The 17710-nt window shown below is 40.3% G+C and overlaps 1 protein-coding gene across 1 annotated transcript in view; it reads left to right on the top strand.

Annotated features, from left to right (window-relative positions):
* Nucleotides 1–17710, top strand: part of ttn.1 (titin, tandem duplicate 1) — a 337974-nt gene that overhangs the window by 293428 nt on the left and 26836 nt on the right. The window contains 1 exon segment of the mRNA XM_052029783.1: nucleotides 92–17197. Within this exon segment, the coding sequence (XP_051885743.1) occupies nucleotides 92–17197 (17106 nt within the window).

The raw sequence follows: 17710 nt of genomic DNA, 5'->3' as shown, positions 1-17710 counted from the left end.
AAATTTATGTCACTATTGTTAAACAGGTTTTGGAAAATTGTTCTGTGAATCTAGGCATTGTTAAATCTAATTAAATAATTTTCTCTTACAGATGTACCTGGACCTCCTTCTAACCCAAGAGTGGTTGACACAACAAAGACTACTGCTAGTTTGACTTGGGGAAGACCCCATTATGATGGTGGCCTTGACATTATTGGCTATATAGTTGAACACAAGAAAGAGGGAGATGAAAACTGGGTAAAAGACACAACAGGCACTGCACTCCGAATAACTGAATTTGTTGTTGCTAATCTTCAGTCAGGAGAAAAATACAACTTTAGGATTAGTGCACTCAATGCAGAAGGTGTTGGTGAACCTGCACAAGTTGAAGATGTTATTGAAATAAAGGAACGTGAAGAAGGACCTGAATTTGAGTTAGATGCTGAGTTAAGAAGAACTCTTGTTATCAGAGCTGGAGCAACCATTCGCATTTTCGTACCAATCAAGGGGCGACCAACTCCTGAAGTCACTTGGTTTAAAGGAGACATCCCTGTTAAAGACCGTGCCACTGTAGAAACTACAGATTCATACACATTCCTACTCATCCCAGAATGCACTAGATATGATGCTGGAAAGTATACGATGTGTCTTGAAAATGTTGCTGGTAAAAAGAGTGGTTTTGTAAATGTGAAAGTTCTTGATTCGCCAGGACCACCTATGAATCTCAGAGCCAAAGAAATAACAAAAGACAGCATTACAATGCAGTGGGATATGCCAATGATCGATGGTGGTTCAAGAATAACCAATTACATTATAGAAAAACGTGAATCAACACGTAAAGCATACTCTACCGTTGCAACTAATTGTCAGAAATGTTCACTCAAAATCATCAATTTGTCAGAAGGATGTCAGTACTACTTCAGAGTAATGGCAGAGAATGAATATGGCATAGGTGAACCAGCTGAGACTGTTGATCCTTTAAGAGCATCTGAGGCCCCATCAGCTCCAGAGCGTTTGCATATTATGGACATAACAAAGAATACTGTTAGTCTAGCTTGGCCAAAACCAGAACATGATGGTGGTAGCAAGATTACAGGATATGTACTTGAGGCACAGAAAAAAGATTCTGAAAAATGGTTGTCCCTGGCAACTGTAAAGACATTAGACTATGTTGCAAGGAATCTCAGTGAAAATGATGAATATACGTTCCGTGTCATGGCAGTTAATGCAGCTGGAAGGAGTGATCCACGAGAAAGCAGACCAGTTCTTGTTAAAGAACAAACCATGCTTCCAGCATTTGATCTACGTGGCATTTATCAGAAGCTTGTGATTGCGAGGGCAGGAGATAATATCAAAGTGGATGTTCCAGTCCTTGGTCGACCATATCCCACAATCACATGGAAAAAGGATGGCCAGACTTTGAAGCAAACACAGAGAGTGAATATTGAAAATACAGCAAACTCAACCATTCTCAACATTAATGAATGCGTGAGAAGTGATGGTGGCAAATTTACATTGACAGCTGTAAATATAATCGGTGAAGTAAGTGACATCATCACTGTTCAGGTTCATGACATACCTGGACCACCCAAAGGACCTGTTAAATTTGAGGAAATTTCATCTGATTATATTTTGCTGTCATGGGAGCCTCCTGAAAACGATGGTGGTGTGCCAATAAACAATTACATAGTTGAAATGCGTGAGACCAACAGCACATCATGGATAGAACTAGCAGCTACAGTGATACGTACAACATTTAAAGCTCCTCACCTTACCACTGGAACTGAATACCAATTCCGAATTAAGGCTCAAAATAGATATGGTACTGGTCCTGCAATTGTCTCAGAGGCAGTTGTTGCAACATATCCATTTAAAGTGCCAGGACCACCTGGAACTCCACAAGTTATTGCCGTTAATAAGGATTCAATGACAATCACCTGGAATGATCCAGTTACTGATGGTGGAAGTCCCATCTTAGGATACCACATTGAAAGAAAGGAAAGAAATAGTATACTTTGGCAAACTGTAAGCAAGACTTTGATTGCAGGTACCACATTTAAATCCTCTGGGCTTACTGATGGCATTGCATATGAATTCCGTGTCGTAGCAGAAAACATGGCTGGTAAAGGTAAACCAAGCAAAGCATCGGAACCAGTTTACGCACTGGATCCCATTGATCCTCCTGGTAAGCCAGTTCCAATGAATGTTACAAGGCATTCAATTACACTCGCATGGACAAAACCAGAATATGATGGAGGCTTCAAGATAACTGGTTACACAGTAGAAAAGAGGGATTTACCTAATGGTCGCTGGCTTAAGGCAAACTTCAGCAATGTGTTGGAGACTATGTTTACCGTCAGTGGTCTGAATGAAGGTGATACATATGAATTCCGCATAGTAGCTCGAAATGCTGCTGGTGCAGTAAGCAAACCATCTGAGCCTACCGATGCAATAATATGCAGAGATGACGTTGAAGAACCCAGAATACTGGTTGATGCTAAATTCAAGAGTGTTTTATTATTGAAAGCTGGTGAAGTATTTAAACTTGAGGCAGATGTTAGAGGACAACCACCACCAACAATGGTTTGGACAAAAGATGGAAGTGATCTTGAAGAAACAGGAAAAGTAGAAGTAAAGATGACAGATTTCTCTACTGTACTGATCCATAAAGACAGCGTGAGAAGAGATGGTGGTGCTTATACACTCACTGCATCCAATCCTGGAGGATCAGCAAAACATGTGTTTAATGTCAAAATTTTGGATCGACCAGGACCACCCGAGGGGCCTATTGTAATTTCAGATGTTACAGCAGAAAAGTGTGTGATATCATGGTTACCACCACCAGATGATGGGGGAGCAAAGATTGAACATTATGTCATTGAAAAACGTGAAACCAGTAGACTTGCTTGGACAAATGTGGCTACAGATGTTCAAGTTACCAAATTGAAGATAACCAAACTTCTGCAAGGAAACGAATACATTTTCCGTGTTATGGCAGTAAATAAGTATGGAGTAGGTGAACCATTAGAATCTGATCCTGTTGTTGCTGTTAATCCATTTGTACCACCTAGCCCACCAAAGAACCCTGAAGTAACAGCAATTACAAAGGATTCAATGGTAGTTTGCTGGGGACATCCTGATTCTAATGGTGGAAGTGAGATCACTAACTACATTATTGAAAGACGTGACAAGACAGGAATGAGATGGGTTAAATGTAACAAAAGAATAGTCACTGATTTACGATACAAAGTTGGTAAACTCACAGAAGGGCATGAATATGAATACAGAATCTTGGCTGAAAATGCTGCCGGTGTAAGTCAACCCAGTTCTTCAAGCTCATACTACAAAGCATGTGACACCGTGTTCAAACCTGGGCCACCAGGTAACCCCAGAGTGCTGGATACCAGCAGATCTTCCATCACTATTGCATGGAATAAACCTATTTATGATGGTGGCTCAGAAATCACAGGTTACATGGTGGAAACATGTCTCCCTGAAGAAGACGAATGGACAGTTGTAACCCCACAGAGTGGACTCAAGGCTACATCATTCACAATTATAGATTTAAAAGAAAACCAAGAGTACAAAGTTCGCATATATGCTATCAACTCTGAAGGTGTTGGAGAACCCGCACAAATTCCTGGAACAGCTAAAGCTGAAGATAGATTATTGCCTCCCGAGATTGAGCTTGATGCAGATTTGCGCAAAGTGGTGTCTATAAGAGCTTGCTGCACTTTGAGATTATTTGTTACAATTAGAGGAAGACCAGCACCTGAGATTAAATGGGCAAGGGAAGATGGGGAACCCCTAGATCGAGCATCAATTGAGAATACAAGCTCTTACTCTCTCCTTATCATTCCAAATGTAAATAGGTTTGATAGTGGCAAATATATCCTAACGGTGGAGAACAGTGGTGGCAGCAAGTCAGCTTTTGTCAATGTTAGAGTTCTGGATACTCCAGGACCAGCACAAAATCTTAAAATTAAGGAAGTTTCCAAAGACTCTGTTACGGTTACATGGGAACCGCCACTTATTGATGGTGGCTCCAAGATTAAAAACTACATAGTGGAGAAAAGAGAGTCAACAAGAAAAGCATATTCCACAGTAATTGCCAACTGTCATAAGACAAGTTGGAAGGTGGATCACTTACAGGAAGGTTGTAATTATTACTTCCGTGTTCTTGCTGAAAATGAATATGGGATAGGTCTTCCTGTTGAGACATCTGAATCAGTTAAAGCATCAGAGCGACCACTTCCACCAGGCAAAGTAACACTTGTGGATGTAACAAGAAGCAGTGTTGTTTTGTCATGGGAGAAACCAGAACATGATGGAGGCAGCAGAATTTTAGGATACAGAGTGGAAATGCAAAGTAAGGGCAGTGAAAAATGGACAACATGTGCAACTGTGAAAGTAACTGAAGCCACAATAACAGGGTTGACCCAGGGCGAAGAGTATATGTTCCGGGTATCAGCGCAAAATGAGAAAGGTATCAGTGATCCTCGACAACTGGGAGTTCCAGTGGTTGCAAAGGATCTTATGATTGCCCCTGCTTTTAGGCTTGTATTTACCACCTTCAGTGTCCTGGCAGGAGAAGACCTAAAAGTTGATGTACCATTTATTGGGCGGCCTCAACCAACAGTATCTTGGCTAAAAGATAATCAAACATTAAAACAAACAACACGGATTAATGCTGAAAGCAAAGACAATAAAACAGTTCTCATCATTAAGGAAGCCTGTCGTGAAGATGTTGGTCAGTATAATGTGAAACTTACAAATTGTGCTGGTGAAGCATCTGAAAATCTTAGCATTATTGTTTTAGACAAACCTGGACCTCCAACTGGACCAGTCACAATTGATGATGTTACTGCAGATTGCATTTCAATATCATGGAAACCACCAGAATATGATGGTGGCTGTCAGATCAGCAATTACATCGTTGAAAAAAGAGACACTTCAACCACTGTTTGGCAGATGATTTCTGCCACTGTTGCCCGTACAACAATCAAAGCTGCACGTTTGAAGACTGGTACCGAATATCAATTTAGAATTGCAGCTGAAAATAGATATGGAAAGAGTAGTTATCTTATTTCTGAATCTATTGTAGCACAATATCCTTACAAGGCCCCTGGCCCACCTGGTACTCCATTCTTAACAAATGTCACAAAGGACAGTATGGTAGTACAATGGAATGAACCTGTCAATGATGGTGGTAGTAAGGTTTTAGGTTACCATCTTGAACGCAAAGAAAGAAACAGCATTTTGTGGATCAAACTGAATAAAACACTTATTTCTGATACTAAATTCAAATCCACTAATCTTGAAGAAGGCATTGAGTATGAATATAGGGTGTACGCTGAAAACATTGTTGGCATTGGAAAACCTAGTAAATTATCTGAATGTGTCGCAGCTAGAGACCCTTGTGATCCTCCAGGTCGCCCTGAAGCTATAATTGTCACTAGAAATTCAGTGACACTACAGTGGACCAAGCCTGAATATGATGGTGGCAGTAAAGTCACTGGCTACATTGTTGAAAAGAAAGAACTTCCTGATGGCCGCTGGATGAAGGCAAGCTTTACTAATGTCATTGATACCCAGTTTGCTGTAACTGGCTTAGTAGAGGACCAGAGGTATGAGTTCAGAGTAATTGCAAGAAATGCAGCTGGTGTTTTCAGTGAACCTTCTGAATCCACTGGTCCAATCACTGTTAGAGATGAAGTAGACCCACCACGAATTAGCATGGATCCACAATATAAGGATGTTCTTGTAATGCATGCAGATGAATCATTCAAAATTGAAGCTGATGTTTATGGCAAACCAATACCTACAATCCAGTGGATGAAAGGAGACCAAGAACTTTCCAATACAGCTAGGCTTGAAATTAGAAGTACTGACTTTAATACAGTTCTGTCTGTGAAAGAAACAGTTCGTGTAGACAGTGGCCCCTATACCCTTCTGGTGAAGAATGTAGCCGGTCAAAAGTCTGTAACTGTTAATGTGAAGGTGCTAGACAAACCAGGGCCACCAGAAGGGCCAATCATCATAAGTGGAATAACTGCTGAGAAATGCACATTAAACTGGAAGCCACCAATACAAGATGGTGGTAGTGATGTTTCACATTATATTGTTGAAAAAAGGGAAACAAGTCGTTTAGTCTGGACACTAGTTGAATCTAATGTACAAACTTTAAGTTGCAAAGTTACCAAACTTCTGGAAGGAAATGAATATATCTTCCGTGTTATGGGTGTAAACAAATATGGTGTAGGCGAGGCCCTTGAATCTGACTCTGTAATAGCAAGGAATCCATTTGTCTGCCCCGATGCACCAAAGACACCTGAGGTTACAACAATCACAAAGGATTCAATGATAGTTGCATGGGGAAGACCAGCATCTGATGGTGGTAGTGAAATTCAAGGTTACATTTTGGAAAAACGTGACAAAGAAGGAATACGATGGACAAGGTGTAACAAACGACTGATTAGTGAACTACGTTTCAGAGCTACTGGGCTTATTGAAAATCATAATTATGAATTCAGGGTATCTGCAGAGAATGCTGCTGGTGTCAGTGAACCAAGTCCATGCTCCATTTTCTATAAGGCATCTGACCCAATTTACAAACCTGGACCACCAAACAATCCTAAAGTAATTGATTTTACAAAATCTTCTGTCTTCCTATCATGGGGAAAACCTATTTATGACGGTGGATGTGAAATCCAAGGATACCTTGTAGAGATGTGTGATGTAAGTACTGATGAATGGACAATGTGCACAACGTCAAGTGGGATTACACAAACCCAATTTGAAGTGGATAAATTGCTGGAAAAACATGAATACAAGTTCCGTGTCTGTGCTATCAATAAGGCTGGAGTTGGTGAACATGCTGACTTTCCTGGCACTGTCATTTTGGAAGATAAATTGGAACCCCCAGATCTTGACCTTGATGCAGATCTAAGGAAGATTATTAATGTCAGAGCCAGTTGTTCTTTGAGATTATTCGTTCCCATTAGAGGCCGGCCAACTCCAGAAGTGAAATGGGCCAAAGCAGATGGTGAAATAAGAGACACTGCACAGATTGAAGTTTCTGAAAGTTATACATTACTTGTAATTGATAACGTTAACAGATATGACTCTGGCAAATACATATTAAATTTGGAGAATAGTAGTGGAACAAAATCTGCCTTTGTTAATGTAAGGGTCCTTGATACACCAAGCCCACCAGTTAATCTTAAAGTCAAAGAGGTAACTAAAGATAGTGTCACTTTATCCTGGGAACATCCTCTGTTGGATGGAGGTGCCAAAGTTAAAAATTTCATTGTAGAAAAGCGAGAATCTACAAGGAAGGCATACTCGGCCGTCATTACCAACTGCCACAAGACATCTTTTAAGATAGAACAACTTCAGGAAGGTTGCAATTATTATTTTAGAGTAACTGCTGAAAATGAGTATGGAATTGGATTACCTGCAGAAACTGTTGACCCAGTTAAAATATCTGAAGTGCCACAGCCTCCAGGAAAAATAACAGTAGTTGATGTGACGAGAAAATCTGTGTCACTTACATGGGAGAAGCCAGAACATGACGGCGGTAGCAAAATTATCCAATACATTGTAGAAATGCAAACAAAAGGGAGTGAAAAGTGGTCAGCATGTGCTCATGTGAAGACACTTGAGGCAACAATCAGTAACCTTGCACAAGGAGGGGAATATGTGTTTAGAGTAATAGCAGTGAATGAAAAAGGCAAGAGTGACCCAAGAACTCTTGCAGTGCCAGTGGTTGCTAAAGATCTTGTGATTGAACCAGATATCAGACCGACATTTAGTAATTATAGTGTACAAGTAGGTCAAGACTTAAAAATTGAAATCCCTATATCTGGACGTCCTAAACCAAAAGTTACTTGGGTAAAGGATGGTCAGCCACTCAAGCAGACAACTAGAGTCAATGTTGTTGACTCTGATGATAGTACAGTACTGAACATCAAGGAATCAATTAGAGATGATCATGGTTTATACAATATCACTGTGGCTAATGTTGTCGGCCAAAAAACAGCATCCATTGAAATAATAACACTTGATAAGCCTGGCCCTCCAAGTGGCCCTGTAAGGTTTGATGCAGTCAGCGCTGAAAGCATCTCAATTTCATGGGATCCTCCAAGCTTTACTGGTGGCTGTCAGATAACTAACTACGTAGTTGAGAAGAGAGATACAACTACCACAACCTGGGAGATTGTTTCAGCTACAGTTGCGAGAACAAGTCTGAAGATAGGCAAACTTAAAACTGGAGCCGAATATCAGTTTAGAATATTTGCTGAAAATAGGTATGGTAGAAGTTTTGCTTTGGATTCTGAGGCAATTTTAGCACAGTATCCATTTAAAGAGCCTGGCCCACCAGGTACACCATTCATAGCAACTGCTGGTAAAGACAGTATGATAGTCCAGTGGCATGAACCAATTAATGATGGAGGTAGCAAAATCCTGGGATATCACCTGGAGCGTAAAGAAAGAAACAGTATTCTTTGGACAAAGGTCAATAGGACGATAATACAGGATACAAGATTTAAGACTACAGGACTTGAAGAAGGCATTGAATATGAATTCAAAGTTTATGCTGAAAATATTGTTGGTATTGGAAAACCCAGCAAAGTTTCAGAATGCTACTTTGCTCGTGATCCATGTGATCCTCCAGGTTGTCCAGAAGCCATTATTGTAACAAGAAATTCAATAACACTTCAGTGGACAAAACCAGAATATGATGGTGGCAGCATTATTACTGGATATATAGTGGAGAAGCGTGACTTACCTGAAGGTCGCTGGATGAAGGCGAGCTTTACAAATGTAATTGAAACCCAGTTTACTGTAACTGGTCTCACTGAAGATGACAGGTATGACTTCAGGGTAATTGCCAAGAATGCTGCAGGTACATTTAGCAAACCATCTGACAATACTGGGCCCATCACTGCAAAGGATGAAGTTGAGCCACCTAGAATATCCATGGATCCAAAATACAAAGATACAATAGTGGTTAATGCAGGTGAAACATTTAAGTTAGATGCTGATATTCATGGCAAACCATTACCCGTTATACAGTGGATCAAAGGTGAAAAAGAAGTTGAGGAGTCAGCAAGACTTGAGGTTAAAAATACTGATTTTAAAGCTTTACTTCTAGTTAAGGATGCAATCAGAGTGGATGGTGGGCAGTACATTCTTCAAGCTTCTAATGTGGCTGGTACAAAATCTGTATCAATTAATGTAAAAGTCTTGGACAGACCAGGACCTCCAGCAGGTCCAATCCGAGTAACTGGCGTCACAACCGAAAAGTGTTCGTTATCCTGGGGCGCACCAGAACATGATGGTGGAAGTGAAATTTCACATTATATTATTGAGAAAAGAGAAACTAGTCGCCTGGCTTGGACAGTTGTGACATCGGATGTCAAAGCAACAATGCATAAAGTTACCAAGCTTTTGGAAGGCAATGAATATATCTTCCGTATAATGGCTGTCAACAAGTTTGGTGTTGGTGAACCTTTGGAGTCTGCACCAACTCTGATGAAGAATCCATTTGTACCTCCTGGTCCACCAAAATCTTTGGAAGTAACTAATATTGCAAGAGACTCAATGACTGTCTGCTGGAATAGACCAGATGACAATGGTGGCAGTGAAATTACTGGTTATGTCCTAGAGAAGAGGGACAGGACTGGAATCAGGTGGACAAAATGCAACAAACATAACATAACAGACTTGCGTTTCAGAGTTACAGGTCTCACAGAATACCATGAATATGAATTTAGAGTATCTGCTGAAAATGCCGCTGCAATTGGTGAGCCAAGTCAGCCAACAGCTTTCTATAAAGCATGTGATCCAATTTACAAGCCTGGGCCACCAGCAAATCCACGTGTTGCAGACACAACAAAAGATTCTATTGTGCTTATTTGGGGCAAGCCAATTTATGATGGTGGCAGTGACATTCAAGGATATATAGTGGAAATCCGTAAAGCAGATGAGGAAGACTGGACAATGTGCACACCACAAACTGGACTTCAAGTGACTCGTTTTGAAATTGGAAAACTTACTGAACATCAGGAATACAACATTCAAGTATGTGCCATCAACAAAGTTGGAGTTGGTGAGCCAGCAGCAGTGCCTGGTACAGTTAAACCTGAAGATAAACTTGAACCACCAGAAATTGAACTCTCAGCAGAGTTGAGAAAAGGAATCACAACAAGAGCTGGCAGTACCATCAGAATCTTCATACCATTTAAAGGGAGACCCGTGCCTGAGATCAGTTGGTCAAAGGAAGAGGGTGAACTATCTGAAAAGTCTCAAATAGAAAAGGGCCTCAATTATACTCAAGTAACAATAGACAACTGTGATAGAAATGATGCTGGGAAATATATTCTGACTTTAGTGAACAACAGTGGAACTAAGTCAGCATTTGTTACAGTGAAAGTTCTTGACACACCTGGAGCTCCACAAAATTTAACTGTGAAGGAGATAAGGAAAGAATCAGTTATACTGCAATGGGAACCACCCATTATTGATGGAGGTGCAAAGGTTAAAAATTACATTATTGATAAGCGAGAAGCAACCAGAAAGGCCTATGCTAATGTAACTACTAAATGTAACAAATGCAGTCTCAAAATTGAGAATCTAACTGAAGGAGCTATTTATTATTTCCGAGTAATGGCAGAAAACGAGTTTGGTGTTGGTGTACCTGTTGACACTACAGATGCTGTAAAGGCTTCTGAACCACCTTTACCACCAGGAAAGATCACCCTTGCTGATGTCACTCAAAAGAGCGTGTCACTCATTTGGGAGAAGCCTGACCATGATGGAGGTAGCAGAATCATGGGATACTTGGTAGAAATGCAGCCCAAAGGATCTGACAGTTGGGGTGTCGTTACCCAATCCAAGACTTGTGATGCAGTCATTTCTGGTCTCAGTTCAGGGCAGGAATATCTCTTCCGTGTAATTGCTTTCAATGAAAAAGGGAAAAGTGATCCTAGACTCTTGGCTGTGCCAGTGATAGCCAAAGATCAAAGTATAGCACCTGATTTCAGACTCCTATTCAACACGTATAGTGTTCAAGCTGGGGAGAGTCTAAAGGTTGAAGTTCCATTTATTGGCCGTCCAAAACCTAAGATTATATGGACAAAAGATGGGCAGACACTGAAACAAACAACAAGAGTTAATGTGGAGGATGCAGCAACAGCTACAAACCTTCTTATAAAAGAAAGTCACAGAGATGACTATGGGAAGTATTCAGTAACTGCTACAAATGCTGCTGGAACAGTAACAGAAGAGATTGGCATCATCGTGCTTGATAAACCAGGCCCACCAGCTGGACCTGTAAGATTTGATGAAGTCAGTGCAAATTTCATTGTAATATCATGGGATCCACCAGAGTACACTGGAGGATGTCAAATTAACAATTACATTGTTGAGAAGAGGGACACAACTACTGTCACATGGGACCTGGTGTCTGCAACTGTGGCACGGACAACACTTAAAGTCACTAAACTTACCACAGGATCTGAATATCAGTTCCGAATCTTTGCTGAAAATAGATATGGAAAGAGTTCGTCTTTAGATTCTACAGCAGTCATTGCACAATACCCATACAAACAACCTGGACCACCAGGAACTCCATTTGTGTCATCTGCCACAAAGGACACTATGTATGTGCAATGGAATGAACCAGTAATTGATGGTGGAAGTAAAATTTTAGGTTACCATCTTGAACGCAAAGAAAGAAACAGTATTCTCTGGACAAAATTAAACAAAACAATCATTCAGGATACACATTACAAGTGTAATAATCTAGAAGAAGGTATTGAATATGAGTTCAGAGTGTCTGCTGAGAATATTGTTGGCATTGGTAAACTTAGCAAGGTATCTGAATGTTATATAGCACGTGATCCTTGTGATCCACCCAGCTGTCCTGATGCAGTTGTTATCACAAGAAATTATGTTACTCTACAATGGAAAAAGCCTCAATACGATGGTGGTAGCAAAATTACTGGGTATATTGTAGAAAAGAAAGACCTTCCCGATGGTCGCTGGACAAAAGCTAGTTTTACCAACATAATTGAAACTGAATTCACAGTTACTGGATTAACTGAAGGTGAAAGATACGAATTTAGAGTAATTGCAAGAAATGCAGCTGGTATTTTCAGTGAACCTTCTGAAAGCTCTGGACCAATTACAGCAAGAGATGAAATTGAAGCTCCAAGGGCTTCTATGGACCCCAAGTACAAAGATATAATTGTTGTTAATGCAGGAGAAACCTTTGTACTGGATGCTGACATCCATGGTAAACCTGTCCCTGATGTAGCATGGATTAAAGATGGCAAAGATATTGATATAAATGTTGCCAGAATGGAAATTAAATCCAGCATTCAAAAAACTAGTCTTACTGTCAAGGATTGTATTCGAACTGACGGAGGACATTATATACTTAAGCTCAGTAATGTAGGTGGAGAGAAATCTATTCCTATAACTGTTAAGGTCCTCGATAGGCCTGGTCCTCCCGATGGTATTTTGAAGGTTTCTGGTGTCACTGCGGAAAAGTGCTACTTGGCTTGGAATCCACCTTCTCAGGATGGTGGTGCCAATATTTCTCACTACATAATTGAGAAGAGAGAAACCTCCAGACTTTCATGGACACAAGTAGCATCTGACGTGCAAGCTATTAGTCACAAAGTAACCAAGCTTCTTCCAGGTAATGAGTATATATTCCGTGTAATGGCAGTAAACAAATATGGAATTGGTGAGCCGTTGGAATCTGAACCAGTTTTGGCTAAAAATCCATTCCATACGCCAAGCGCACCAACAGTACCTGAGGTTACAGCCATTACTAGAGATTCTATGGTTGTGACGTGGGGACGTCCTGAGGATGATGGCGGAGCTGAAATTGAAGGTTATATACTAGAGAAGCGAGACAAAGATGGAGTCAGATGGGTCAAATGCAATAAAAAGAAATTGAGTGATTTAAGGTTTAGAGCTACTGGCTTAACAGAAGGTCACTTCTATGAATTCCGTGTATCTGCTGAAAATGCTGCTGGTGTGGGTGATCCAAGTGAACCATCCATTTTCTACAGAGCCTGTGATGTAATTTATGTTCCTGGCCCACCAAACAATCCAAGAGTGATAGACACAACAAGATCTACAGTATCTCTTGCATGGGGCAAGCCGATTTATGATGGTGGAGCTAAAATTAAGGGTTATACTGTGGAGATGAAAGAAACTAATACCGAAGACTGGATCACATGCACGCCTCCAACAGGTGTACAGTCAACACATTTCACATTAACAGACTTGAAAGAAAATACTGAGTATAATATCCGTATCTGTGCCATTAATTCAGAAGGAGTAGGGGAACCTGCTAATATTTCTGGTACCGTAATTGCAGCTGATAAGCTTGAACCACCAGAAATTGAGCTGGATGCTAATCTGCGGAAGGTGGTGTCTGTACGAGCTGGTGGTACTTTGAGGTTATTTGTTCCCATTAAAGGTAGACCAGAGCCTGAAGTAAAATGGGAAAAAGCTGAAGGTGCTCTAAGTGAGAGAGCTCAGATTGAAGTGACAAGCTCCTACACCATGTTGGTAGTGGATAATGTTAACAGATTTCACAGTGGCAAGTATAATTTGACTTTGGAAAATAACAGTGGTAGCAAATCTGCTTTTGTGAATGTTAGAGTACTTGATTCACCTAGTAGTCCTGTGAATCTACATATCAAAGAAGTAAGAAAAGATTCAGTAACTATATCATGGGAACCACCTCTCATTGATGGTGGCGCTAGGATAACAAATTACGTTGTTGAGAAACGTGAATCTACTAGAAAGGCTTTTGCTGCTGTTACCAACAATTGTACAAAAAACACATACAAAGTTGAATCATTACAAGAAGGTGGGATTTACTTCTTCCGTGTAATGGCAGTTAATGAGTATGGAATTGGCTTGCCAGCAGAGACTACTGAACCTATTAAAGCATCTGAGGTGCCCTTGCCTCCAGGCAAAGTGACATTGATAGATGTAACAAGAAATAGTGCAACACTTACCTGGGAGAAACCTGAGCATGATGGAGGTAGCAAAATAACTTCCTACATTGTTGAAATGCAGACAAAGGGAAGTGAAAAATGGATTTCATGTGCCCAAGTGAAAGCACTGGAGGCAACAGTAAAAGGATTAACTGCTGGTGAAGAATACACCTTTACTGTACGAGCTGTTAATGAGAAAGGAAAAAGTGATCCAAGACAGTTGGGAGTACCAGTAATTGCAAAAGACATTGAAATTGAGCCATCTGTTGAGCTTCTTTTCAGTAGTTTCAGTGTTAAGGCTGGTGATGATCTCAAGATTGATGTACCATTTAGAGGAAGACCTTTGCCAACTGTGACATGGAAGAAGGATGGCCAGCCTTTGAGACAGACAACACGAATAAATGTTCAGACAACAAAGACATCAACTCTTTTGACCATCAAAGAAGCCTTAAAGGAAGATGTTGGAAAATATGAACTAAATGTTTCCAATAGTATAGGATCAAAAGCTTTCTTAATTAACATTGTTGTTCTTGACAAACCTGGACCACCAAGTTCAATTCATATTGATGAAGTTAGTTCTGATTATATAGTTATGTCTTGGACAGCACCAGAATATGATGGTGGTTGCCAAATTAATAATTACATTGTTGAAAAGAGAGACACCACTACAACAACATGGGAAACGGTTTCTGCCACTGTAGCAAGAACATCAATTAAAATCACAGGACTTACAACAAGATCTGAATACCAGTTCCGTGTTTATGCAGAAAACAGATATGGCAAAAGCCACTATTGTGAATCTTCTTCTATTGTTGCAGAGTATCCATTTAAACTGCCTGGGCCTCCATCAACTCCTATCGTTGCGCATGCCACCAAAGCTTATATGATTGTCAAATGGAATGAACCAGTTTCTGATGGAGGTTCTAAAATTATTGGATACCACCTTGAATGCAAAGAAAGAAGCAGTATTCTGTGGACAAAGATGAATAGAGGTCCAATTAATGATACCAAAATGAAAGTAACTGGCCTTGAAGAAGGTCTGTCATATGAGTATCGTGTTTATGCAGAAAATATTGCAGGCATTGGCAGAGCCAGTAAAGTTTCTGAAGCTGTTGCAGCAAGAGACCCATGTGACCCTCCAGGTCAGCCTGAAGTAACATATATTACCAGAACCTCTGTTTCACTATCTTGGACCAAGCCAGAATATGATGGTGGTGCTAAAGTTACTGGTTATATTATTGAATCCAGGCTGCTGCCTGATGGGCGCTGGCTTAAATGTAACTTTACCAATGTCCAAGAAACATACTTTGATGTTACTGGTCTTACTGAAGATCAGCGCTATGAATTCCACATAATCGCAAAGAATGCTGCAGGACTATTCAGTGAACCATCTGAATCAACGGGTCCTATTACTGTAAAGGATGATATGGAAGCCCCAAGAATTATGATGGATGCCAAATTTAGAGAGGTTGTTGTTAAGGCAGGTGAAATTGTTAAGTTTAATGCAGATATAGCTGGTCGACCTCTTCCAGTGATATCATGGACAAAGGATGGTAAAGAACTTGAAGGACAAGCTAGAGTTGAAATTCAGTCAACTGACAACAGCACTGCAGTTATCATTAAGGACTGTATTAGACGAGACTCAGGACAGTATGTTGTAACATTGCAGAATGTAGCAGGAACAAGATCCCTGGCTGTTAACTGCAAGGTACTTGATAGACCAGGTCCACCTGCTGGTCCTTTGGAAATAACTAGCTGCACATCTGAAAAGTGTTCCTTGTCATGGGCACCACCTCAAGAGAATGGAGGAGCAGAAATTGATCACTATATTGTAGAAAAACGAGAAACAAGTCGCATTGCTTGGACATGTGTAATAGATAATCTACCAACAACATCTTGTAAGGTAACTAAATTGCTTAAAGGCAATGAATATGTTTTTAGAGTAATGGGGGTGAATAAGTATGGAGTTGGTGAAGTTTTGGAAAGTGAACCTGTGAAAGCTATAGATCCATTCACTGTTCCCAGTGCACCAAAATCAATTGAAATTACCAATGTCACAAAGAATACCATGACTATTTGCTGGGAAAGACCTGAGAGTGATGGTGGAAATCCAATTGCTGGATATATTATTGAGAAGCGTGAAAAGACAGGCTTACGCTGGATTCGAGTTACTAAGAAACCTGTGTATGATCTTAGAGTAAAAGCAACAGGGCTTCGTGAAGGTGCTGAATATGAATACCGTGTGTATGCAGAAAATGCTGCAGGTATTGGTCCTCCAAGTGACCCATCAGTGTTGATCTGTGCGAAAGATCCAGTTTTCATACCTTCTCCTCCATCCAAACCAAAAGTAATTGATTCAACAAAGACAAGCATTACTGTTAGCTGGACAAAGCCACTGTTTGATGGTGGAGCACCTGTGACCGGATACACTGTGGAATATAAAAAGACTGAAGAAACTGAATGGACAACAGCAGTTCAGAATTTGAAAGGCACTGAGTATACAGTAGTTGGGCTTACATCTGGAACGGAGTATCATTTCTGTGTAAGGTCTATTAACAAAGTTGGTGTCAGTGATCCAAGTGACATATCAGAGCCACAAATTGCAAAAGAAAGAGAAGAGGAACCTGCGTTTGAAATTGATAATGAAATGCGTAAAACATTGATTGTCAAGGCTGGAAGTTCCTTTACATTAACTGTACCTTTTAGAGGAAAACCAGTACCTAATGTAATGTGGAGCAAACCTGATGTAGATCTCCGTGTAAGAGGAAATATTGAGGTCACTGATTCAAAAACATCACTGACAATTGAAAAAGCAACAAGGTATGACTGTGGAAAATATACAGTAACATTGCAGAATATTTTAGCTACTGCCACATTAACTCTGGTTGTCAAAGTCCTGGATTCACCTGGACCTCCTGGCACTATTACTGTAAAAGAAGTTACCAAGGAATCTGTAACACTGAACTGGGATGTACCAGAAATTGAAGGTGGTGCTCGAGTGAAGACTTATCATATTGAAAAGCATGAAGCTAGTAAGAAGGCATGGGTCACTGTAACAACCAACTGTCAGCGTCTTACTTACAAAGTTAGTGACTTGCAAGAAGGTGGAATTTATTACTTCCGTGTCCGGGGAGAAAATGAGTTTGGTGTTGGTGTACCCATTGAGACCAAGGACGGTGTTAAAGTAACAGGTAACTTATCCATTTATTACTGTTGCTCGAATATTATCTTCAAGTAATTGAACAATGCAATGAGGCATTGCAACATATCGCACTTCAGAATTAGCAACAGAATCTTTGCATAATTTCATTAGGTTTTCCGTTAAGCCACTATATCAGCATGGTGGTATAGCGAAATATGCTTTCTCAGGAGTAGAAATGATTAACTTGCTGATCTCTCAAATGCTTTCTGGTTATTTTCACTTTGCAGGATTACAGTGAGCCACCTGCTCGACAAAAAAAGAGCAAATTGCTTAAATATAAATATGACATGGTACAATAATTGTAGTGACCAGTCGGGGTAAAAAATTAGCATGCCCAATTTCAGCTGTGAGTGTGCCAATGTGACCTCAGTATGTGCACAACTGGGAGGCAAAGGCAACCTGAAAGTGTGCATTGGGCCTCATTAATCTTAATTGGTAAACTGTCCGTATTTGTTGAGCCTTCACAGCAGCTTGTCTGCTTGAAGAAAATAACAGGCATGCC

The sequence above is a fragment of the Pristis pectinata genome, chromosome 1 (assembly GCF_009764475.1).
Source record: "Pristis pectinata isolate sPriPec2 chromosome 1, sPriPec2.1.pri, whole genome shotgun sequence".
NCBI lineage: Eukaryota > Metazoa > Chordata > Chondrichthyes > Rhinopristiformes > Pristidae > Pristis > Pristis pectinata.
The sequence above is the reverse complement of the archived record's forward strand: the minus strand, read 5'-3'. Positions and strand labels throughout refer to the sequence as shown.